The sequence below is a fragment of the Hirundo rustica genome, chromosome 1, assembly GCF_015227805.2.
Source record: "Hirundo rustica isolate bHirRus1 chromosome 1, bHirRus1.pri.v3, whole genome shotgun sequence".
Classification (NCBI taxonomy): domain Eukaryota; kingdom Metazoa; phylum Chordata; class Aves; order Passeriformes; family Hirundinidae; genus Hirundo; species Hirundo rustica.
Window position 1 is genome coordinate 110,964,537 of NC_053450.1, and position 26,389 is coordinate 110,990,925.

Genomic DNA, 26,389 nt, shown 5'->3' on the forward strand with positions numbered 1-26,389 from the left:
GAGTCATTGTCTGTACTATAAGCACATTTATACAGAAACACAAATGTTTTTATAAAATAAATTTAATGCTATATAATATAAAGTGTTCGTAATATCACAAACACATTTAAAATTATCTAAAAGGAAGAAGACAAACTGTTTCTTGCTCTTGACAAGACACTTCCAATCTTGACAATAGTGATTTGTACAAGATTTAAAATATTCTTTCATCCTTTCACAAGGAAAAATATAAGACTTGGAAGAAAAAAATCTGCCTAGGCACTTTGATTCAATGATAAAGGGTGGTATAGATTTCAGGTAAAGCAAGTACCACAGTGTGTGGGGGGAAAATGCCCAACTGAAAAATCAAATTTATTTTAACTACAGACTGACAAAGTCTCCTTCTACCTGTAGTACATTCATTTTCTTTTCAACCTGCCTACATTTTCCCCTTCACAGAATAGTAATGAACTGCAAGTCCTATGCTGTCTAATAAAAGCATCTTAAATTTACTAAATTATCTACACCTTTTACCCTAGCTGTCAAAGTGAGTAGATATAGTATAGTTATAAAAAGAAAAGAAAAAAGAAAACTTCGTATCTGGACAGTCATTGCCTTAATTTACAACAATAGTGTGTGGAATTGATCTATTACCTGTGGCAGATTCTCAATCTATTTCAAGCTGTATCCAGAAGTTTCCCTGCAGCTTCAAGGGTCCAGAAGTGAAAATTACAGCATATTCAACAAAGAAGGCATTTTATACCTTAAGTTGTAGAACGGCAATACAATAATTTTGTATTAGGTTTACAATATTATATCTTTGATCTATTAATATGATTGCCTACAAGTATTACTGGAAATTAAAATACCTCTGTAATTCTGCAAATCCTTGCAGTGATAAAAGCTATCTATGCCTCAAGCATAACAGAAATTATATTTTAGTTCATTTTCTTGTGAGTACACACACATCACGTAATGTGGGCAAGTAATGGCAAAGCAACCTGACTTTCCTCTGAGAAAAGCACTCCCACCAGGTTGAGAAAGTATGCCATGGTTTTAGTGCCACTAACCCTAAAAGAATCTAGAGTAATTTTCAAGTACTCATCTTTAAAAGGGTATATGAAAAAATAAAAAACCTACCAGGTTTCTCTGAACATCTCAACTCAAACTGGGTCATGAAGTAAGGAGGACTGAAGAGAAGTCTGACTACCAGACAATGGACATAGCATTAATGCTGTACAGATTATGGGGGCGTGTGTGTGTATGTGTGTAAAGAAAAACATTGCAACTCCTCTAGGAAAAAATATAAGATGGAGGTGTCGTTCTCCAAGATGGAATACAACACAAATGACTCATCCCAAAAACTCTTTTCAACTTTTCCATAACTGCTGGAGGAAGAGATCTTAATAGATGAGTAGTCAAAACAGAAGTCATGAACCCAAAGAGATTCAACTTGCTTTGGAATCAATTCAAGGTCCCAAAGGATAAAATAAAAAAGGAACAAACAAATAAAAGGAACAAATAAAAGCAATTAACTTATAAATCTGGTAGGCTTCCTAACAAATCAAAAATTGACATAAAAGTACTGTTAAAAAGCATTGCAGTTTGTTTGGGTGCTGGGTTTTATTAAGGAAAAAAAAATGTTATAGGTTCTCCCAGTATGCCATGACAGTCATACGATCACATGAGCCCAATAGCAGATATTCATGAGTATGTTTGATTTCTGCAGCCCTTAAGTTTGAAACTTTTTAATCACAGGAAGGACCAGGTAGAAATATTTGCCTCTAAAAGAAGAGATTCTGTTCTCATTTTTAACAAAGGCAAGCAAAGAAAAAGATTGCTCGGGAGCCCAAAAAACAAAGACTTCTGTCTTCAGAACTCAAGCCATTGGTGACCAACTGAGCTCATTTACATCTAAAAATGAAAACTGACACTGGAAATCAGTCTCCACAGAATAAGGGTTGCAAGGAACATCCATGGAAGTGGTATTTTTCTTTTTTTTCTCCTCATTTTTACTCTGTTCATTAACTGATTTAAAGTTACTCTAAGTCATCATCATCTTCCAAACAGTGGGTCTTTTATTCACTTTTTAGAAGCCATGCCAATGACATTCAAGGACCAATGCCCAGCAATAAAATACACTTGTAGAATATTTTAGATTTATTGTTTTTACATAGAATATCCCATATTAAAAAAAAAAAAAAAATATATATATAGGGGATTTTCCACAAGTTTTCTTTGAAAGTAGTTCCTTTTGCGTACTGCAAATCCCCTCATTCTACTCAGTGAAGATGCAAACTGGACAAAACAGTTCTTCCCCAAAGAATTCTTTTTAAAATATGTTTCGGACTGAAATAACATTTTTCCCCCCAGATGATAACTGAAAGGTCTGGTATTTAGTAGAAAAGCTAGGACTACAACTAATTTACCAGTGGATCTTGCCTAACACTGAGTCTGGTTTGAGTGGCTCTTAGTGCAGTAATCAGAAGACAGCAGGAAATCAGGCTTTTCACCTACCACCAGCGTGCAGTTTCTATCACAAACACATGCTGTAGCTTAATCATGTCAATCAAGCAAGCATGTACTTTAGAGGAAAAGGCTGGATTGTTTTCTTTGGTTCCTTGTCTATGATATGTTTCATTCACAAGCGCAAGACAAATAGAGGTGGCAGAAGGGCTCACTCTTAGGTTAATTCTTTAAGGTATGCACTTAGTTGTAAGAACTAAACAGTTCAGTGCACAAATTGTACAACAACTTGCAGAGACCCAAAGTTGGTTGGTGTAAAAGAAAATTAAAGTACCAGAAACGTATTAAAGCCAAATTCTCAGCTATGTCAAACTTTAATAATAATATTTTTTAAAAAAAACCACCAAAACTTACAGCATGCCACAATACTATATGCAATATTATATGATGTGACTTTGCAAACTTCACATATAATACTAGAATAATATCAGGAAATATTCAAGGCCTTACACAGATATATGTAATTCCAAAGGTAACAGAAAAAATAACTTTTTTCATGTCAAGAAGCTTAGGCACAAAATTTTTTTCCATGTGGTCTCTTGCTCATGGACAGAATGCCAACTGCACATTTCTTTTTCTATACATATTTGATGGTTCTGCTGATACTGTAGGAATGTAAGGAAAGCAAGTATTTCACTTTCTCCACAGGAAAAAAAAGTTCCTGCTAAGTTATTTTAACTATAGAAATACTATTCCATCTAGTTCACCCAGCCTTTCACACCCCAAACGTATCTCCAGTACGTATGACAAATGTGACATAGATGCATATCACTTCCAGAGACAGATATTTATCTGCTGAAGGAAAGGGTCCTACAGACACAGATCTTAGTCATCCCAAAAATAACAGAACTGTAGAAAAAAACCTAAAACCACAGTGATTTTAGTATCATAAGACCTAAACTAAAGATTATTACACACAGATATACTGACAGCCCTACTGATATAATTTTAATGGGAAGATGTACTATTTTGCCTGTCGAATGAAATAGAGTAAATTTAATGGACTATGAACACAGTGTAAATTAAATGTCTTTTAAAATAGTAGTCTTTGCTGCAGTCAGGCAATTAATTTAAGAAAATTGCAAAAAGTTATTTAATCCTGCAATCAGCAATGTATGTTTTCTCCATCCTAGTTAAAAATATCCTTGTTTTCAACTACCAGCTTAGTTTGGACTTCAAACATAAAGCAAGCCCAATTAATTGGATTAATAAAAATAATTTTTTGAGAGAAAAAAAGAATCCTCAGCTACAAAATAAAAGGCCTTAATATTTCTTCATCAATCCAGAATTGCCATGCTTGATATATTCACTGTTAATTTAATTCTGTTTCCATTTTCTGTTTATTAATTCAGATGAACTTTTCTCAAATACACCATGAGTTTCTGCTAATTTACCTGAGAAATGTCAATTTTTCATTTGTTTTTCTGCACGTGCCCCAGGCAAGTATGTATGCTATAATTCAATGAACCAGGTTGTTGAAAATAAATTGAATAAATTTATCATAGAGGTCGAAAGTTTACTAGAAGTCACTCAAAAACTTAAATGGAACCCCTCTCACTGTTACCAATGCACTAAATGACAATCCTGATTATGTCAGAAAGATAACTGCAAGGTTTAAAGCAATTTAAAAAAATATATGTAAATACACACACAGTCTTCTACAGATTCTAATCTGACTATGGATTTTTTAAGTTTGGGTGGGTTTTGTTTCAAGTTGGGTTTTTTTCCCAGATAAGACATATCAGATCAAAACAAGGAAAGGACCCTTGGAGAAAATAAGGATACACTAAAACAATGACCATTTTTGAGAAGACTTATAAAGTAATTTTTCAATAAAACAACATTAAAACTAAATAGGTTTGGAATAAATGGCCAAATCAAATCATTTTTATTTGACACTCACTACAAAATAGGCAGACAAGGACAGGCCACGAAACAGGAGTTATCAGAGAGGTAAGCTAGGAATAGGAATTAAAATTGGCATTCTGTAACAATTTGAATGACAATAAACTGTAGACCTACCTTGAACAGTGTAGACATAATTTACAGGTCATAAAACTACACCTGTAACAATACAGTTGCTTTCCAGCTGTGGAAAACAACCACTAATTGTACTTTAATAAAAAGCCAGAAATAAAAAGCCAGAAATTATATTCAGTTTGGATGAAAACAGAAATCTGGATATTTTACCACTTTGACAAAGGAATCAAAGCTCAGTATTATGGAGATATTCTGATATGCTGTCATCCTTCATGGGACATTTAGTTTATTAATTTGGCCATGGAATACATTAAGCCAAAGGCTTCGTAAAAAAGTGCACAGTGTGAAGGCTGCAGCAGGTTTTCTGAACCATTTAAACACTCAGCAGAGCAGTGGACTGAGGTCTGTTAAAAAAAAAGGCACAACTACCTAGGCCATGGGGTGAGATTGATATTCCCATTTAGCAAATTTGAGGAGGAGTAGATTTTGCCACTAAAAAGGCCAGGCAGAGAACAACTCCAGGTGGTCTCCTACTGGACAGAGAAAGACACTGCTCCCTGACATGGAGGCAAACTGTTAAGCTGCTCTATCATCTCTTAGTAAAATAACAGATTGAGTCTGAAATGTCACATCAGAGTGGCTCCATCTTAGGCGGCAGAGGGCCCAGTATATTCACAGAAAGGAAAGGACAGTAGCTTCTGTTAATAAATAAACAATTAGATATACATGGAAACAAGCCTTCCTAACTACGGAAGAATTTTTTTTCCCTGTAAGATGAAGAACGGAATCCTGAAAAGAATGGGGCTTTTTCACTGAATTTTAATAACCAGTTTCAAAATCTAAGTACAAAAATAAAACTTTAAAATTTAGGTGTTTTCCTAAGATAACTAGCAATAAATAAGAGGAAATTACATTTCTGATTTATAAAGGGCAATTCCATGGGGGAAAAATTATATTAAGTTAGGAAAAAAAATGAACTATTAAAATCTTTTATTGCAGCTGCACAATAGAAGAAATTGCACATAAAATGCCTTCATCTGGAGTTACACAAGAGATCAATTCCCCTATTGTATTCTAAGATCAGTGTCAATCTTCTTCTAATCACTGTAATACACTTCTTAAAAAATATTTAACTGGAAATTGATCAACCACAATTGAATCTACAAATATAAATATTCATTTACTCTAATTTTTTCTAGTGTGACCTACATACTCGAATACATCCGCAGAATAAAGATAGTACAAAATTCCATGCTTGTCCAGTCTGTAAGAGTAGTTTACTTTCATTTTATTTTGTGTTTTAGTGACCTCTGGTGGTTACATTCAAAGGAAACGGCTGTTCCTTGCTTGCCTGAAAAAACACTTTAAAAACCCCAAAACATTAATTTTTCAAAGAAAAATAGATTAGAGGCTTTTGGCATGCATTATGTGACAGTTTACTTTCGCCTATAAAATGAGGTAGAGGCTTCTTTTCTTTCCTAATTTTTTTTCTGCCTCTTTAGGGATTAATGCTACTACTATTTATTAAACCATTTTAACAATAACAACAACGTAATGGTACAGATTCAACCCCAAGGATAGAGGAACTATCCTTAAATAAATGTCTAAGTGGAGAGAAGGCAGCAGGGTGTAGAAATAAAGAGACAGCTTTTTAACACTAAAGGGCCAGCAATGGCAACTGCACAAGTCTCTACCAGCTCCTGTGCTACTTTAAAAGTAAAAAGAAATCACAAGTAAGTGATAAGTGAGTAATGAGGTAACAAAAAAAACTGCAAAGGGGCCATAACTGAGTGATAACACCTGGAAAGAAAACTTTAAATAAACAGCATGGTACACATATGGAGCAAAAATAATTCCAGAATCACATGTTCACAAACTCTCAATTGACTTTTCACACTTGGGAACAAATTTTGGAGCTAAAGGAGATCACTTCTATATACAGGTTAAAAAAAAAAAAAAAAATCAAACTGTTATCAAATCAAATTAGAAGTTACTAAGAATGAAAGAGAAAAGAAAACAAAACCCTACCAAGAGACAAATCTCCTGGATCTTCAGACTGTAAGACCTGGATCACAAAGTGTCATTTTAGATTATGTAGTTCAGCTCAAGATAGAGATTGATTTTGACATTTTCTAAATCACCACAGCCACCAATAAACTTTACCGCGAGCAGACAACTCATGTGAGAGGATAAATAACAGCATTATATTTAATTCTGTATATAATGCTGATAGAAAGGTTTGCTTTGTGGTGGGTTTTAGGCAACACATAACAAAATAGCTGTCAGTTAAAAAGAATGTTCAACTAATCCCCAGATTCCTCAGAAGAGAGGGAATACAACTCTAGATGAGAAATTCCTAAATTACTCCTTTCTGTTTTTCTTATAAATCAACTATTGAAATCTGTGTACTGTCTACAGTTATTTGATTTTATGTTATATATGCAAAAATAAATTTGAAGACATGAAAATATTAGAATTCAATGTTTTTTTCCTCATTCTAATTTTACATAAGCAGTAAAACTTTTTTTTAGTTCAGAGATATTACTTTGAGAGAAAAAAATTGGAATGAATATCATTAAATAAAGCACAGTAGATGTATTTTTGACTTAGACTTGTTAATTTAAAAAAAAATTTCTTATGTTCTCAATGATTCTATATAAAAGCTAATTCGAATTAACATAAGAACAGGGCCAGAAAGTTAAAAGGAAAGTTAATTTTCCTTTCTACTCCTTCAGTTTAAATGGCACTGGTCTTGGACTTAACTTGGTTTTTGAACTATATGGATATACTTCTAAAAATGCTCAATTCCATTTGTGAAGAATTTATATGTTCAAAATAAAAAAAGGCACTGGAAAATTTTTGAACAAAATAATATTACAGTTCAATGTATAACTACTTCAATCTATTGTTTTTAAATACAACAGCTAACTAGGATATGCGTTTTCTGATGGAAACTGGGAAGCTACGGAAACTACTTCTAAACATATTAGTGCTAACCACCTGAAGCCAAAAGCCATATGGACATCTCAAAATTACTTTGGAGTATTTTAACTTTAAGAAGTTAAATATCAGGAAAAAAAAAAAAAAAAAAAAAAAAAAAAAAAAAAAAAAAAAAACCTGCCACATAAAAGAGCATACTTAAATTGTGATCTAGAATTCAACTGTTGTGAAACCGTCAGTATTGAAAGACTTTGACCAAACTTCAGTGACTGTAACCCATAAGGACTTTTGCCCCACTTTGGAATTTTACAAAACAAACAGCAAACCCTAGGTAACAACAATTACGTTTTGAGTTCAGCTTTCACCACAGAATGGCAGTGTTAAGCAACATAGCAAGATAATCACAATCATTTCGAACATTCATTAAGAAGAAACCAGAGGTAACTAAACCAGCAAAAACTTCCCTAGCTGCATTTCCAAGAGTCAGGTATTAACCACAAATTGTATCTTCCTACACCAAATCTCACAGCACACAGGCGTATTTACAGCTTGTGTTTAGCAGTTGGGTCTCACATTCAAACACCCATTCAATTGAAGTTGTGGCTTCACCTCATGAAGTAGAAATTGTGTCATGTTCACACTTGAAACAGACATTAAATTGCATGTTCTGTCAAGATTTTGCAATCTGTGTGCATGTGTCACATGCAAGAAAAGGACAGTAAGACCACTTAATCTAATCAGTCTTCTGTTTAAGTCAACTACTGAACATGTAATATTAAACAAGAATTAAAAATACTTTTCTTCTCCAAAGAAAATTACTTGCCCTTCATTGCACACATTCTTCAAGAACTGTGAGAAACCTCAAATTAGTCCCATCTCAATAAATTCTTCCTTGGAAAAAAGGTCTCTAAGAATCAGTTGTACTATTTTATACTAATTACAGTATAAATTTCAGGATAACCAAATGTATCAGTGTCTTCTTTCATACACAAAAAGTATGACAGTGACTACTTGATTTTATGAAAAGGAGAGAAAAATGCTAGTTTTATCACTGGTGGCCACAGGTTAGCAAAGATCAGAACTACAACTACATAGAATAAGCTCATAATTTTATACATTTAATTAATTGATTATATTACAATTTTACACATAGAGTTAGAAATAAAGCAGGGTTCAAAAAAAAAAAAGCTGTGAAAGCTTCTGACATAAATAGTAAAAGCATTAAAAAAAAAAACCTTCTTGCTGAAAAAAAAAGTTACCTCACAAACAGGTGCATCTTCTCCAAGTTCAGATGTGTGTAATGCCAGTAAACCAATCACTCGAGCAGCATTAGCACGTCTGTGTATCAAATAAATATTTTGTGGGTGCAGGAAGTATATTTACAAAATACTACAAAAACAATTATATCTTGTTTACATTCTACACAGGTTGCTAAGGGCAGAAAAAATTGACATCCTATTTACAGCACAGATTTTCTTATTTTTATTTTCTTTGTAACAATAAGTTATTTCAGTGTTTCAGCCCAATTTGGCAGTAAATATATGTATAAAGACATTTCTTTCCTCTGTCTCTGAAGGTTCTTTAGTTTGTAAGGATTACTAATAGTCATGCTCATGTTCCCTTATTATATAATACAGAAAACCCCTACAGATAATTTAGACTTTTCAGGATAGGTGACAAAACAGAAATTAAATCTGTATCAGCAAATCAGTTTTTAATGCTTCATTAGAGGAAAAGTGGAATAATAAAATCAACGTTTATGAAACCAACAGCAGAGGGCGATAGCACATTGAACTATTCCTGACAGGTATCAGGAGGGAAAAAAAGTTACCATTATATTTATTTTACTCTATTGCGGTATAGAGTTATTTTATTCAGTATTGATTAAGTAACTCAATTTAATACAATAAGTTCTATATTATCTAGACAAAATTTTAGAGATTTTCTATAATCTTTGGTCATGTATAGAACAGCAATATATTAATTCAGTGCTGAAAAAAATCCATTTTATAATCATCATACTGCCAGGCAGATACCACAGCAGTATGACAGGCTAAAAAACTCTTTAAATAATCTGTTAACAAATATATCTTTAATAAAATTCAGTGACAAGTCTCTATCTGAACATATTAATCTGAAATAATTCTTACTTACATATCCCAGTTGCTGGCTGCACGCAACTGCTGTATCAATATAGGAAACTAAAGTTTAAAGAAGATAAATAAACACCAGTGAATTTCAATGATCTGATAGTTCTGAATGATAAACAAGAAATCAAAATATTAGTAATTTCATAAAAAATGCATTTGGATAACATTTGCAAAGAGTATTATCACAGACAAACACTGCAGATATTGTGCAAACACTGATTAAAAAAAATAAAAACAAAAAAGCCTGAATGGAAAAATATGGATTTTTAAAAATATATTTTTGCCTTAAACTAAACTACTAAACATATATTTGAATGTCAGATTTTTTTTTTTTTCATTCTGAATAATACTACTTGGAGGAAAAAGGTCTGATTCTTTCACAAGCACAGAGATCAGCATATAGTATTACAAAAAAAGTTAAATAATTTTGCGAGTCTGTATCAAAATAGTTGGCAAATATCAGAATAATGAATGTTAACATGTATAATCAGCCATTTAAGAAACAAACTGCATAATTACTAACTCATTTCTAAAACATTCTCTTACTTGGCTATTCAGTTACTGGATTACTGCTCCCCTTGCTCCAAATTCTCCAGTGATAATAGAACATCCCTTCCAGCAATTCTGTTTCTGGTTTTCACAAGAATGCTACGGCATAAAACCTAGCACTGCTTCCAACCTAAATGCTCATCCACTTTCCTGGTAGTACAATTTTGTCTTGAGTATCTTATATCCCACAATAACACATCTCAGCTTTTAACTTAGGTACCTTATTACAAATGGAGAGAAAAGTAGTTACTCAATATTTATTAAATAAAATGAAAAGCCCTCATCTTAGGATACCTTCTGTGATACCTTTAGATAATGGGGAGGAAGTCTGTTTCTCCTCTGGACATGCAAGACTTGAAGAAATATATGAAACCACTACAGAACACACTAATAAAACTGTTTGTCTGGTAGAAAATGGTTTTTGAAACGTGAAACCCCAAAAAAGATTCTTCAGAGAGCACAGTCATTCTTTGAAGCCCTGTTTACTGGAAGTTTTACTGCCCGTTCTTTAGAAAGCTTTCTTGCTATTCTCTACAGACACATGACCAAATAAACTTAACAGTTCATACATGAACTCTTCACAGTATCTGCTGCTACTTAATGATTTACAAAGACTAATTTTTCATCATACATTATTTTACATTCTTCATGAAGGTTAGTTTTCACCCCAACACTTTCCTCAGCTCTTTTAAAAAACCTAACATGGAATTTAATTTTTTCTGGTTTTTTTTTTTCTTTAATCAACAACCTATTTTTGCCAGTACACCATTGATTTTTTTCAAATATAACTAAAAGCAGGTAATTTTTGATACAATGACAGATATGTAATCCATGGTTATTCCTTCAAGGCTTTATTACTTACCAGCTGAGAGCTAATTAGCCTGTTTGCAATCTCCTTGTGGACAACCAAAGTGCACAGATAGTACAGTAAGTTCAGCTTAGAACGTGCTGCTCCTGTATTCTTCTCGCTGGAATCAAGCAGGAAACACACTCTTTTCAGGAAGTTATTCCAGTCCACGTCTTTCATAGATGACAACTTCTCAACTAACCATAAGAGGCAAAAAAAGAGTTAAAGAAAACGGATCTTTGATGTAGCTTTAACACACTACAAAGTAACATCACCATGAATAAGTAAGTTCCAAAGTTTGAATCTGACTATAATTTTAGGACCTAAAATTACTAAGCATATTAGAATTCATTTCTGAAGATTACGGAAATCAAAAAGGAAGCAAGAAGAGAAATAAAGGATGAAAATGCAGCAACAAAAGCCTCAAAACATTTTTGAAACTGCAAACCTGCTAAGTCCTTCATTTAAGGAAACATTTATTGGCATTTCATTTAGGAAAGATAACAGTTATCCTTCATTATTACCAATTCTTAATAAGTAAGTGCAGATTCCTTAAGTAAATTTGAGGCAAAATCTACCGAAAATGACTGAAATCTGCTCACAATAAATAAACTGAAAACACGTATAATCACTCCTACAGGTAGGTATCCACCTAGCTAAGCCTCAGCAAATCAGGACAAAGATGACTTACAAAGGAGCACAAAGAAATCAAGTCACATGGACAATTAAACATATCTAGTGGTTCAATTCATTGACCACATCTCATGAATTGCGATTTTTTTCAGACTTCCTTATCAGTCTCAACAGTTAATTTCAATCTAGCAGCCATACATCCCCTCAGTTTTAGTAGTTATTTGTTAATAACTTATCTGCCATCCTGATACACTCCAGTATAGACTATTTAAAAGCATATTTTCTGTCTTTTATGCCAAATTTACACCACTTAAGTAACACCACCTTCTAATGCAGGCAAATAAACATTAGTAGAAGTGAAAATTAGTTTGGCTTCTAAACATTCATTTAAATTTTTCCATGATATCTTTAATCCCTACTGACAAGCAGCACCAAATTCAGTATCTTCAAAAACAATCAGAATGTTGTCCAGAAGAAAGCTAGAACTCTGAAAGCATTACAACAATAAAAACCACCGTCCCTAATTAAATAAATATTGACAACAGTTAAACATATCAGAACATCAGCATGACAACTACTTAAATGTAATATGAAACATTCCCCTCCGGCAGTGGAATCTGATCATTTTTGGATGAATCAAATTAAAAATATTTTTGGTTACAGTCTTGACTGGGAGATTGAGGGACACTGTGTCCTTTCCAAATATAGAATCTCTTCAACAAATTAACTCTTCAAAATACATACTTTATAAAAAGAAAAGATGAACTCCTATGCCTAGGAAGAGGTGCTATGTAAATTCTGGAAGGACTACATATCAGGCTGATATCCCACTTCAAGCACAGTCCAGTATTTTCCTTAAAAAGACTAGAGGAAATTTTCCAGGGGGAGGAATTTTACACTCATGACAATGAACTGACTTTAGTTTTCAGAAATATTTCTAGACATTGAAAATTAACAACAACAAATGACAAACCCCAAACAACTTCATATTATCTTTTGGGACATGAATGCCATAACACTTCATAATTAAAGGTGGGATTAAGGCTGCCTAGTATTGTGACTGATCAACACTACACATTTTAAGATCCTGCTGCCACTTGCTTGCCTGCATTTGTCAAATTTCAATATATTCGGTTGAATACTTCAGTTTAAATCTCTCAGCTGGGAAAAAAATATGCTGGTTTTCCCCCACTAAACACTGCTGACTGCCTCATGGGAAAAGTTTTGAGCATGGGCTTGTAACTCAAGAAACCAGAAGAGAAAAGAATATAATTTAAGTATTTGTACTTGAAAAGGCTACTCAAAATTGGTCTAGCTAAAAACATTGCATACACAACTATAGTTCCAGAAAAATTAAGAGTTCTGAAATTATGACCATGTATAATCTACAAGGGGAGGCTATAGGTCTTAGTTACAGCAGCACATGCAGAGCTCATTAGAATCTTCAGCAGATCCATACCTGAATATGCTGGTATATGTAAAGTTTTCGGGTCAAATCTAACTGGTACTTGCTTTATTATCTGAAAAAAAAACCCCAACAAACACATTACAACTATTTTTAATAAATTTCTAGAAAAATCTCAAGTAGTTGAACTTGAGAACACAAAGACGCAAAATTTGTACAGGATGGGTGTATATGCTACTGCTCATTACTGAGGAATTTTCCATTGTTTTCTGGTATGTATTTCTTCCAAGCAAATATCTGAGACTTAAATCTATGTTTTTTATATAACTGTATTGCTAGTGTTTCCATTTAAGTGACCTTTAAAATGGGATTACAAAATCACAGGATTTTTTCAGTTTACATTTTTATCTTGCTTGCAATGCAGAAAAACACTTGCATTTGGGTTTCAAAAGCTACCGAAAGGAACTATGCAGGTGACAGCTCACAAAAACTTTTAGCAATTCATTTCCATACAGTAAATACATGTATACACTAGACCATTCCTGAATATAAAAAGTCATATCATCAACAGTTAATCACTCATAAGGTATAGGGACTTTTTTCCCTGCAAAACCATTATTTCCTTGTAGATCATGAAATTGGATGACTGCTTAGTAACTGAGCATTTGAGTGTGCTTTTCAGTAAATAAAGAACTTTTTAAAAGGTAACTGTGTAATGGAATTTAGCCTTTGACAGATCAAGTGTAAGCATAAGTAGAGAGCTATTTTCTTAAGAAGGTCTTCAATTCCACAGATCTGCAGAACACAGGGAAATTTCACAATTTAGGCTGACATTTCAGCTTTTAAGATTCTGCAAGCATCTAGCAAATCCCTTTCCAGTAGATTAAATTGCAAGCTCTTCAGATTTACCAGGTGTCAGTATCATCCTTTAGTCTGAAAAGCAGACTAAAGAGTCATCACCAAGGAGGCAGTGATCTGATTACATGTCCCTGGAACTTAGTGGGCTATTTTGCATTAATTCTGAGTCTGGCATTGCATGGTAAGGAGATTAGTCTACATGGGCACATCAGTTTGTGCACCTATCCCTAATCTCATCTCTTGTAGTAAGAAGAGAAGCAGTGAAGGACTAAGGCTTTGTGTCAGAGTCCTGAGACAGAACCGGGAAATTAACAGTGGTAGCATTCAAATATATAATTAACTTTGAAAGTCTCCACTAGGAACAATGTCTCTCACCCCACACATGTTAAGAGTTATTTAGTAGTTACTTATCTAAGATTTCTAGTTTTTGAAAGTGTTAAAACAAACCAAAGGAGTTGTTAATACTAAAGCAATACAGCAACGAAAAGCTGTAAGACATTCCTAATGAGTTTAGACGCTCACTTCCAATGAAAAATCTTGCATTCTCTACATCAGCAATTTACTGAGTAAAGTTGCTAAGACACTTTCACTTTTTCTGGCACAGAAACAAAAGGAAGACTAAAGGGGCTCTTGCCTATCATTATTTCTACCAACACATCTGCCTATAAATGCACATTACATTGTCATTGCAGTGCAGAGCACTAATTCTTTTTTGGTTTGCTCTCTACTGTCAAACTCAAGTGTGAATTCCCTGCTCAGGAGACTCATTACAAACTGTTAGCACATTAGAATCCGTATGACAGAAATAGGATGGACATTTTTTGTAGCCTCAGGCATTCTTTAAGAGAGAAAATAAATTCATGTTGAATAGAAACATTATCACAGGTGAAGTCTAAAGAGTAACAAATGTTATTCTGTCAAAGTTTAACTCCTAATCTAGAAGGCTTCAGAGGTAGCTTTGTTTTGAGTAAAACAAACAAAAGTTTTGTGTTCATTTCAGTAACAGATATCAAAGCAAGTTAGCAGAAAACAAATCTATAAAAGTACTGAACACGGCATTTAGTAGCTTGTTTCTTGTAAGATATTATGTAATATTATTATTCAATCCCAAAATAACTCATTCCTCCAAATTAGCAACACAATAGTATTACAAAGAATGCCAAAAAATTGCATGAGAGCTTGCCAGATAACTGGGTGGAACTGCTTTAAAATGAGAACTATAAAATACAGGAAAGGAGTTTTACCCTGATTAAAAATTTATCTGCAAAAAATAGCCTCAGCCACAAGTTCCTTATATTTTATTTGGCTATACCTTTGGATTGCCAATGATTGGTGTCACAATAAGATCAGATTCAGTGTAAATGAGCTCTTTCAATTTTGACTCCATATCCTGCTGACTTGAGCACACATTTTCAGCCTAGAATGAGAACAAGTTTTTTAAAAAAATTGTTTTGTATCAAAGGAGAGTTAATTCATGTTTATTCACAAAATATTTCATTTCAACATTATACCAAGCAGCCTGGCCATGGAAACATATTCTAACTTGCTTTTTATCTATGTAATAGCAGATAGGACCAACTACAAATTACAGTAAGAGAAATATATCAGAAGAAAAAGCATCAGATCAAAATGTAAATTGAGAAGAAAGAAGATGACTGGTCTTTTGTGCACTAGGGCAAAAAAAGTGAGACTAAGAATCTTTCTTAACTCCTAGATCTGAAGTTCTGCAAATTTTTTTTCAAACAACTTGCACACTTAATTATGGAAGGATACAGAAGGAAGTTAACTTTGCCACAGACTTCAGGATAATATTCTAACTGTAGAGATACCATCATCCCTCAATATAAACTTTTTGCTCACTTTTTTCAAGCACGAATCTCCTTGTGAAGAATTTTTGATTGGGATGGTAGTAGCATCATGTACTTCTACTGCAGAGTTAGTTCTAGGCGTGGGACGAGAACTTCAGCAAAAGAAAGAAAGAAATAATTAAAAACCAATAAAGACTACAGATGAACTTTCATTGCAAACTACTTTTTTGTTGCTCTTTTGAAACTTTCGTGCCATACAGCAAATTTTCAAAGCTGACAAACATAAACTACACTATGTTCTGCCTGATCCATTAACTAAACACATATTTTCTGTCTGTAAATGTGTTCAGACAAGGTTAGGATTTCTTTGTTGGTTAGAAATAGGAAGATGGTATTTTCTTGTAATTATTAAATGAATGTAAATTGATTATTTTCTCAGCCATAATGATTCTACAAACTGGAGGCTAAACAATTATTATCTTAACTCCTAATAACAAAAAACATAAAAAGTAAATTAACTTGACAAAAAATTGTAATCTATTTTATGCTATTCTCTTCTGACTAGCAAGCTTTGGCTAACTAATGGGAATTTAAAAACTTCCTAGTTTTTGTGTATCATTGCAAACTGGGTTTACCTTTTACTTTTTCTTTTTAAAATCCAGACTGCTAATTAGAAAATGAAGAGAGAAGAGACCAGAATACTGCCAAGTTGTAATTGTAATAATGCAGCTAGTGAACTTGGGGTTTATAGTACACAATAATTTACATCAAAACATTTAAAATCAACTTTAGAATTATCATAATTGCCCAGGAAACTAGTTAAATCAACAAGTTTGAATGAACATATTTTCTTGATTAGCAGAAAGTAATGGAAACATTCAGTTGCAAATCAGATTTCCTTATTAAAAAAACCCCCACCTAAACTAAAAATACAAATACCAAACAAAATTAAAGACACTCAGGAAATCAGATGTCAAATGACTAACATAACTGTTCTCCTCTTCCTTCTATTCGCAACAGAAACTTAAATTTAAAGGGCACAATGAAGGAGTGCCAAAATATTACCCACATAAAAATACATGAAAAATTCTCATTCTTACAGTACAAAACATGTATCAGGATATGCTTGGAATTTTAGTTCCTAAACAAAAAAAAATCCTACAATTTCTACGTAGGAGGCTGAACAAACGATTCAAAATTGATCCATGCTTCAAAACATGCAGATTTGTTAAATATATATTTTTTCAATTAATTAAACTAGTTTGCTTTCATATGTTTGAGATACAGATAATAGTACCTATTTTTCAGTCCTCAGATGGTTTCTCAGTTTAAAACAAGAGATCACTGAATTTAACTAGTTAAAATGAATGAGATCTATTCCATCTGCACAAGTAGAAGGCACTGTTGTTAAAAGCTGATTAACCACTCGAGCAGCTAATGAAATTCTCGCGCCAAGTAAGCAAGTTTCTTTCACTTCAATGTCTTAATACTTAACAAGACATCACATACACTGCATTCAGAAGTTATGTCAACAAAGCAAAGAACTTCAGAATAGATTGTTTTTAACTGCTCACATTACATTCCAAACTTTGTATTTAAATTAATGTACTTATAAATAAGTTCCATTGCTAAAAAGTATTATTTGGATTCCATCTCATACCATTTTTAATAACATTGTAGCCTTCCTTTTGAGCAGCTTGCTAAATCAAATACTATTCGAAATTATTAATAATATATGTTCAGCTGTGATGATAAAAGTTGTAAGTGAGATGAGAATTAATACTTGATTAAAACCAACTAAAATAACTTTTGTACGCAGTATGATGTACAAAAGCCCTATTTCAGGTTATGCAAGAAGCTTAGAGTATTTCCACCTGGAATATTTCTGCCTATGTTGATAAGAAAAGTTCACTAGACAATCTTCTTGGCTTGAAAGCTAGTACAAAGTTTCAGAATCAGGCCTCAACTAAAACAAATCACTGTTGAGTCAATATTTTTTTATTTAAGACCCATGTAGTACTTAATACACTGTTACCAATACCTTGTGATGAAAAGCCACAGGCGGAATTCATTACCAGATCATACGCTGAATGCTTATTCTTATGTATTTAAAGCAATCACACTCCAAGTCTATTCTTATATACATGAAGTAAGAAAGAAAGATCTAAACAAATTTTGGATCAGAACTTTGTGTTTAGACAGTTAACTAATCAAAATTTATTTCCAAAAATGAGAGAAATAAAGTCATATAAGCTTTAACTACACACACTGCTTTCACAGCTCTTCAAATGCATTTTAACACTTTTTAACTGGTAATAGAAAGTTTAAAAGGAGACACAGTGTTACAGTCATAATAATAAGATGTTTGAAGAGACCATGGAAAAAAACAACACCAAACATACATGATTACAAGGAGGTTTTCATACCTGAGAAGAAATATGGATTCATTTGATTCACCATCAACTACACTTTTGGGGCGCAATTCAGTCTGAGTTTCTAGCAAAGAGAGAACATGAGCTTGCATTCAGAGGTTAAAATCAAATAAAACATAGGGAGTAAATATGTTGGTAGGATCAATAAAATAACATAATGAGCAATGTTACCTATTTTGAAAGAATTGCTTGATGATTTAATATCTGCCCTTGAGGATGACAGGTTATTTAGACTTTTATGAGCATCCACTGACTCTCTGGCACTGCAAGAAACTGATGACACTGTGTCTTCTCTGCTGTTTAATAAATTATATTAATTACAGATTTTAAAAAAGGATGGTTATTAAGGTTATTAAAAAAAATTATCATATCCATTATCTGTTGTAATTGTTAGCATACAGCTTAGCTGTCATTAAATATGTCAATATGCTCTTTAAATACGTGTTGTACATACTTTTTCCATTGGTAACGGCAATGATGAAAAGTAAGTTTACAGCAAATAATTTGGAGAACATTAAAAATTCTATCATTAGAACTTAAATGAAAGACATTTAAAAAGTTAAATTATTACCCCATAATACCAGAGATACTAAAGAAATACTAAAAGCATTACAGATATTTTAATCTTCACAGGAAAAAGTCACAACAAACCTATGTCCAATAATGAAGTCTGTAACCGAGATTAAAACCACGGTTTTTTGTGTGTGATGACTGACATGTCACCCTTGAAAACAATTTTATTGATTTTGGTTGTTTGGGCATTTTTTAGCATGTCCTTATATTATTCACATGAAATTGGGTGCTAAAACCTTAATGAAGGCTCTCCAAATTATCAAATATTAATCCAACCCACACTGGGAAGAAAACAGATACGTGGGCCTCACAGTTGGAAAATATAGAGTATTGAGCTTCCTTTACACATCAAGTCAATGTTTTATATTTGTCATTTAGTGCATACATCAGCAGATATTTCAGAGGCCTTAGAGAAAACTCAAGAGTATGGCCAAATAGCCAAATATTTTGTAGGGGATTAAGGTTCCTCTGGTTCTCTGAAAATACCCCAAAATCAGCACTATCAGAATGTTGATAAGTCCTGCTAAAACCCTGAATAAAATCTTAGTTCACAGTATAAACTTTAAATATTAATTCTTTATTTCAAGTGAAAGCAGTAATAAAATTAGAAGACAAAGACCTATATCTCAAATTATAAGAAACATTAATAACAAAAATACTGCAGCACTGGTATCAGAAATAGGTATTAAACAACATGAGAGAAATTTTTAAAGTAGATATAACAAAAAGCACACAGCAGTCTAAAACTATTTTGACATTAGCTCCTCAGATTGGAACCTGAGGTATCTTCTATCTATTTAGAACAAAGTAACAAACAATGCTAAATGTCCTAATTCAAAATTAGAAGCACAAAAACCAGCAAGGCAACAGGAATTTAGAAGAAAAATAACTTTTTAATACATAAAAACTATTTTCACAAAATGCTTAGGCATTTCTGCATATATAGCAGAGTATTAAGAATTTAGGAAAAAACCCTACTATTAGATTAGTGCATCATGTCATAAGCAAAAAATATGGGTCAGCTGCATTTGCAAGATTATAAGGCTGAACCACAGCTAAGATGCTGCACTGATAGGCTTTGTGAGGCTCTAAGCCTAACACATAAAACAAAAAAAAAAGTACTAAAGATAAAACTGACCCATATTTATAAGACTCTACAAAAGCTTTAAAAAATTGTAAGTCAGATTCATACAACAATACTATAAAATATAAAAACAAATCTATAAAAATGAGAGCATTTAGCTCAGAAGTGAATTTTAACACACTATTTCCAGCAGGAAGGAGTCTGTTGAAAGTGAATGGACAGTGCAATACACTATTAGGATAATACAATTCCTAAACATCCAAAACCGCCCACTGAATGGTGTAAAACTCCATTCATTAATTCATGAGAATTCTAAGGAAAGTTCAGGAGTTATAAAATTTACAGACAATAAAATATTTTTAATCTTTTTTTATATTTACTAAAAGAAATCTTCCTTGAACGTTCAGTACCTCAAGCTTGTGCCCTGTCTGTCTGCAGATTCACCACCACAATGGCTAAGGGATCCTTTCCAGAACGGATGCTGCAATAGGTCTGTCCAATTCAGCCTTTGGAACAACAATAAACAAACTGTAAAAGCAGTGGCTAAATACAACTCCACAGAGACATACCAGACTAGGTTTAGAACCCAGTGACACTACAGAGCAGTTAATCCTGTTGTCTGCCTTCATTTGGAAAACCAGTAAGTTTTCTTACAGGACAAACTTTTTTGCCTGAAATCAGAATGGAAAATTCACACAACAGAGGTATGAGAATAAGAATGACAAAAACTGCAGAGTAAATTCCACATGTAAATTACCCTATAACTTACAGCCCTAAATCATTTAGCTATGGAACTGTACCAGGTATAAGTTAAAGCCTAAGAAAATACATGTGCCCATTGCTCTGGAAAAGCAAAGCCATCCAATTCTAAACTGCCTATCATTCTGTTACAAATATTCTGCAGCACCAGGTATGAAAAAAAAAAAAATGCACTTAATGAAAACATTAATTCTATATATTTTCATCTAAGAAAAAACAGTTTGCTCTTTCATAGGAGGGATAAAAATTTTTTTGTAATCTTTGTCATCTACAATATACTATACATACAGTATCATAATAATTGTTTTCTTCAGAGGTGACAAGATAAATAGCTGTCATGGATTAGGCAGTTTACCTTTTCTGAGGATCCTTTTGAAGTAACCCATCAAGCAAACTGAAGAAGTCAGCAGAAGGTTTGTGAAAAGCAAAACCTGTAAATAGAAGCACTTAAGATCAGTATTGGACAACAAAAAAAATCATCACCCAACATAAACCACACTATTGTCTACATATCATGCTAAAAAACTTTCTTGATAATAATTTCATCTGAAAACAAATCTCAATGCATAAAGAATCTTAAATATACACTCTTTGCATTTCAAAGAATCCTCAAAAAAAACCCCAAAACAAACAAACTACTAATGCTCAGTCAAACTAATTTTTTTTTTGTAACTTAAAAAAAACCCAAAAACACAACAACAACAACAAAAAACCCCCAAAAAATCCCACCCCTCCAATTATCAGATAGCCACCAGGAAGAAATTAAGTAGAGTTAAAATCTGCTTAAATTTAAAAAGAGGCACTAATGTATAAGGATCTCTGTGAATAACACTGATACCCAAAATGACCAAGATCAAAAATTCCACCCCAGTAGGTAGAGTAACTGTTAACAATTAAAAGTAAATTATCAATGTCTCTGTCAAAAGGGAAATAAACATTCATGACTAACAGGGAATTATTACTGTTCGTGATAATGGCATTGCAAACATTCACGCTGGACAACTAACTCATTCCTCCAACCAGCCTCAGAAGAAAAAGGGCAAACCAAAGTTTTAACTTGGTAAGTATTAGTGTGATTTGATCCATTAAAGAATAACAGAACCTTACCCTCTGGTGCTGGTCGCAACGGATCTTCAGACAAAATCTTTTCAATTAATTCAGAATGGCTTTCTGATAAGAATGGTGGTTTTCCTACAAACAAACAGAAGTGTATTTCACAGATCAGGCAAACTTCAAAATGGTTTTAATGTACAATGATTTATCATGAGCTTATTTTCCAGAGAAAGCATCCAAAGAAATAAACAACCTCAGTCTGAGTACTATTTATCAAATTTTCTTGCCAATTTAAATTCCAAATCTTGGACTAAAGTCTTTCATCATGAACAGCAAAAGAAACCACAGACAGAAGAGGCACCAAAGATGCCTTGAGGGAAGTGACCATGATAGCCCTGTATGAATCAGAAATGAGACAACATGAAAAGGCATAAATATCCGTTTCTGTGTTACTGTGTTGATCCAAGAGATCAGTGTTTTAAGGTTTAAGAAGGCTGCAGTGTAACTCTCTTCTGTGATGAGGCTTCCTTCTAGCTAAAGCTAGTGGATACTTTATGTGGAGGGAACCAAATTACTCTAGTTTTATCATAGTGAGGCAATCTTCTCTTTCAGAGGTTAAAATACTGCACACAGAGTTTATATCAAGGAGATTAAGAACACTATACTGTCAGAATTTGAGGGCTTCTATAATTTTAAATAAGAGCATTTAAACCCTACATATTGTTAGTATTGTTGTCAATAAGACCACTTAACAGTATTTTTTCACCTGATTATTGGATAAAGACACTTTTTTTTTGTTTTTTAAGCACCATTAGTATGTTCTTCAAGAAGTCTTCAAAACCTGTCTCAAGTTTTTCTAAGTCCTAACTTCCCTAGAGAGTTTATAAGAATATACTCTGGGACCGTGACCTATCTTCCTATTATCACAGATATTAAACAGATATACAAATTTACCTGAGAACATTTCATAGAGTAAACATCCCAGGGACCACAGATCACTGGCTTTGCAGAAGTCCCCCTTTATTGCTTCAGGAGCTGTGTATAACGGAAAGCCTACAAAATGCAGAATACACAATTAATGCACTTGTATTATTCATTCAGCATTCATCCTTTTCAACACTTCAAACTTTGTCTCCAAATTTCACCAGGTAATAGATTATCTTCACTCAATGTATAAGAAAACTGAAATAGCAAACATAAGTAGTTTCAAAGGAACTTCTATACTTTAACTGGATTATGTAGGGTTATGCTGATTTATTGCATACATCTACAATATAGATATGCTACTTTCTTGTTTATTTCACTTCTATTACCACACTGACTTGTGCTGCACTTTTGAAACACATTGATTAATGCAAAGAATGTTTTGATTTGTTTTAACAGCTTTCAGAGCCAAGCAATTTGAGCAGAATGACAAACCATTCTCATATGAGCACCAGAAAAAATTATGTTACATTAGATTTGGGATTTCTTTTTTTTAAGGCTATCCCAAGAAATAACCCTTCATGAAATTAGAAAGCTCTGTTAGAAAAAAAAAAAACCACAAAAACAAGGTAGCCAGACAATGAAATCATTGATCTAACAGTTATGGCTCTTTTCCCACTAAAACACTATGAAAACATCACATAGGAAATTACAGCAGTTTATTCACAACTCTCTTTTGTTTGATATGGGAATAAAATAGACAGTTCCTATTTCTACAGTAGTTCCCATCAGTTCTCAAAAACCTCAAAACAAAATTACACTAACTCAGTTAAAGTGCCAATTCCATAGTCCCTTAAAAGGTTTATTTTGGGTTCTTTTTGTGTTGGCTTTTATATATTTAAGTGACAAAAGGACATTACCATACATATCAAAACAGTTCCAAAGTGCAACAGGAAAGAGATTAGATTTGTATTTCTTCCTGAATAAAGACCCGATCCTGGTCTTAATATTTCCAGTGTGGACTATCAGAAGGACACAGCAAGGAGAGCTCTCTTTATTCTCATAAAATATTACCAAGAATTCTGTTGTTTCTGATAAAAGTAACTGATATATGAGACATCATTATCTTAGAAATAGAAGTCTGTGAGATGTTCCAAGATAATGACTAATAAAAGATTCAGAAGATTAAAAACCAGTTTCTGAACTTTTCCCATTCAATGAAGAAAAAAGCATAGTCTATATGTTTTTATAAAATACAGTCTACTGCATTTGTATGGATCTATCTGTTGAAACTGAAGCACAGTAACTTTCTCAGACTTTAAAGTGAAGTTACCGTTCTTTAAGGCAGTGAAAGAGTTAACCTCAAACTAGAAATAACCTAGACTATGTGCATCAAAAAGGCCAATGAAAGTACAGCAGTGCAGTGCCCAAGGAAAGAAGTAGTTCTGTGTAGTACTTTCTAAGTTTTCTGCATACTTTTAAAGCTAACTTAATGGAACTTAGTTCCAGACCTTACAGAGAGCACCTGCAGTACAAGCTTCTTAAAAGTCCATATATAATTCCATAGTTCAATTTTTTTTTTCTGAGACAAAACAGGATTAATTCTAAATAATTTTTCTTTATTATAATCACTAATAGTCCAACTTTCATTCTGTCTCTTTGGTGTAAGTTAATTCCGGCTAGCAAAAATCTCATACCTTGAACTGTATTTTTAGAGTATCTTTGCAGAGTGCTTTCATTAATATCTTCACCTTCTTCAGCTCCAGCTAAAGCAAAAACTTTTTCTAAGTCTTCACCATCTGCTCTAGCCCAGCAAAAACTACTGAATTTCAAAGTGCCAGACCCTTCCAATAGAATCTATTAAAACAAACAAAATTCAATACGCTAGTATCATATACTAAAACTGAAATTTCCAACATGAAATAATTTATTATTAAAATAATCACAATCTCAAACCATTTAAGTATATAGAGAGGATCACTATAACCAAAAACACTGAAGTTTTTCGTTGAAGTCAATGCCAATACTTGCTCCAGCAGTCCTCTTAACTAGTAGGTAAAATGAGCCAAGGCACAGATTTCTCATTAAGCACAGCATTAAAAGGGTCCTGGTTTATTCCTCTTCACAGCTTAGTCATCTTAACTCCAACTATTTGCTGACTCTGGCTACAGCAAGCTCCTACAGTAGGTTTCCCTTGCAGCCTCTGACTGCTGGTTATTTCCTGCTAAACTACGACGGCATGGATTAGTTTGCAGGCTCTGACTGCAGGCTTTTACCTAGCTACACTGTGACTGTAGGTTCCAACAACAGGCTCTAACTGCAGACCCAGACTGAATTTGCAGCAGTCACTCTCTCTCCCCAGGATCCCACTTCATGACTCTCTTCTTCATGCTCCTAAAGGTTCCTCCTCCATGATGATCCTCCCCTTACCAGCTCACTCCCACTTTTATCTCACTCATCCTTACTGGATATAGCTGGATATACTCAACAGGGAGCAGGCTGTATTGGTTAATTAACACAGCTGTTACCTATCAGGGGTGAAGTCACATGTATTGCCTTCTTCTAGAAATACTTTTTTCTTATAACCAAAAGAACCTAAATAGAACCCTTAAGAGGTTCAATGTGCACTTTTGCTTACTCCTTAAATCTAAATAAACATGATGTTACAAGAGAAAAGAAAGTTAAAGTAGAGTAAAACTGCATAGGAAAATAAAAGTCTAGTAAAAACAAACAGGGCTTCAATTGAGGGGGAAAAAAGGAATTTTTCTCATTTTATCTAGCAGAAACTTCCAGATTTTGTCCAATGATGGTGAGAGTTTTCTCTGGCCAGTCACTGCTTATTCTTGCAATAAAAACTTCATAATCCCAAAGACCTTGTTTGAAGAAATAGCCTGTTCAGCCAGAAGCAGGGGGTGGGGCACAGAAACCTTAAGTTTAACATTTTACTTTCTGTTGAAATGAGCACTTTACAGCAACATTCTTCTTTGGAAGACTACTGAGTGATCTACATTATGCTTTACTCATGTATTTTTAGTGCTTTTGGATCCACAAATGACAGTAACTGAGTAGAACTGTGGTAGATTTTACCAAAGATTCAGAGAATGGCAACTTGATCACTTACAGATCAGGGTGAAAACCAATTACTGTTAAGCAAAAATGTTTTATTATAGTCATATTCTGGCATTCTGGTGACTACACAAATTAAAAACAAACACAGACTTTGGCAAACCTCTACATAAATTACACACACGTCCACAAAATGAGAAACTACATAAAGACTTGTATTGTTATACAGGAATAAGATGATAATTTCCATGGTATGTGGAAACAATAGAGAAGGTTATCAACAAAGAAACTTTAGTTAGCTTTACTCCCTCATTAGCATTTTCTATGACTGCAAAATATTCTGCAGCACGATAAAATAATAACAAATTTATGTGTCCACAGACAGAGTAGTAAAATCTTTCATTAAATTAAACCAGTACACCAAATCAAAAAGAATATATCACATTGCATCAGATATACATCAAGGAAAGAAATCAATTATATCATAAAATATTCAAGTTACAGACTTGTCTCTGACTGTCTTCATATACTACAAAACTCAACTGACCTCCCAGCTGAGGTAAGCTTCTTCCAAATGGTAAAATACAAATAATAAAATAAATGCTAATGGCATGAAATGTAACATCCACCGTCCCTATAGATAATACCTCCTCCTCACCTTTCCAGGCTTCAAATCACAATAGATAATTCCATGCTTATGAATATGGTATAAACCAGTAACCACCTCAACACCAAATTCTCTCACCACATTTTCTGGTAGACATTCATCCTGAGCAATGACAGATTCTAGAGAACCACCTGGAATACACATAGTCAGGAAGTG

The 26,389-nt window shown here is 33.3% G+C and overlaps 1 protein-coding gene across 5 annotated transcripts in view; it reads right to left on the bottom strand.

Annotated features, from left to right (window-relative positions):
* ULK4 (unc-51 like kinase 4) overlaps positions 1 to 26,389 on the bottom strand; it is a 220,841-nt gene that overhangs the window by 186,051 nt on the left and 8,401 nt on the right. For 2 of the 5 annotated variants that reach the window (XM_040069141.2, XM_040069131.2), the window contains exons 4-17: positions 26,225 to 26,364; positions 24,198 to 24,357; positions 22,531 to 22,629; positions 21,631 to 21,714; positions 20,879 to 20,954; positions 20,175 to 20,270; positions 18,279 to 18,403; positions 18,102 to 18,171; positions 15,728 to 15,827; positions 15,180 to 15,284; positions 13,064 to 13,124; positions 10,987 to 11,168; positions 9,580 to 9,626; positions 8,685 to 8,763 (exon numbers count right to left, since the gene is read on the bottom strand). In XM_040069141.2, coding sequence (XP_039925075.1) covers positions 8,685 to 8,763; positions 9,580 to 9,626; positions 10,987 to 11,168; positions 13,064 to 13,124; positions 15,180 to 15,284; positions 15,728 to 15,827; positions 18,102 to 18,171; positions 18,279 to 18,403; positions 20,175 to 20,270; positions 20,879 to 20,954; positions 21,631 to 21,714; positions 22,531 to 22,629; positions 24,198 to 24,357; positions 26,225 to 26,364 — 1,424 coding nt within the window. Of the gene's footprint in view, positions 1 to 8,684; positions 8,764 to 9,579; positions 9,627 to 10,986; positions 11,169 to 13,063; positions 13,125 to 15,179; positions 15,285 to 15,727; positions 15,828 to 18,101; positions 18,172 to 18,278; positions 18,404 to 20,174; positions 20,271 to 20,878; positions 20,955 to 21,630; positions 21,715 to 22,530; positions 22,630 to 24,197; positions 24,358 to 24,776; positions 24,913 to 26,224; positions 26,365 to 26,389 lie in introns of those variants that run through there. The other 3 variants (XM_040069151.2, XM_040069122.2, XM_040069159.2) reach the window with 3 other exon arrangements.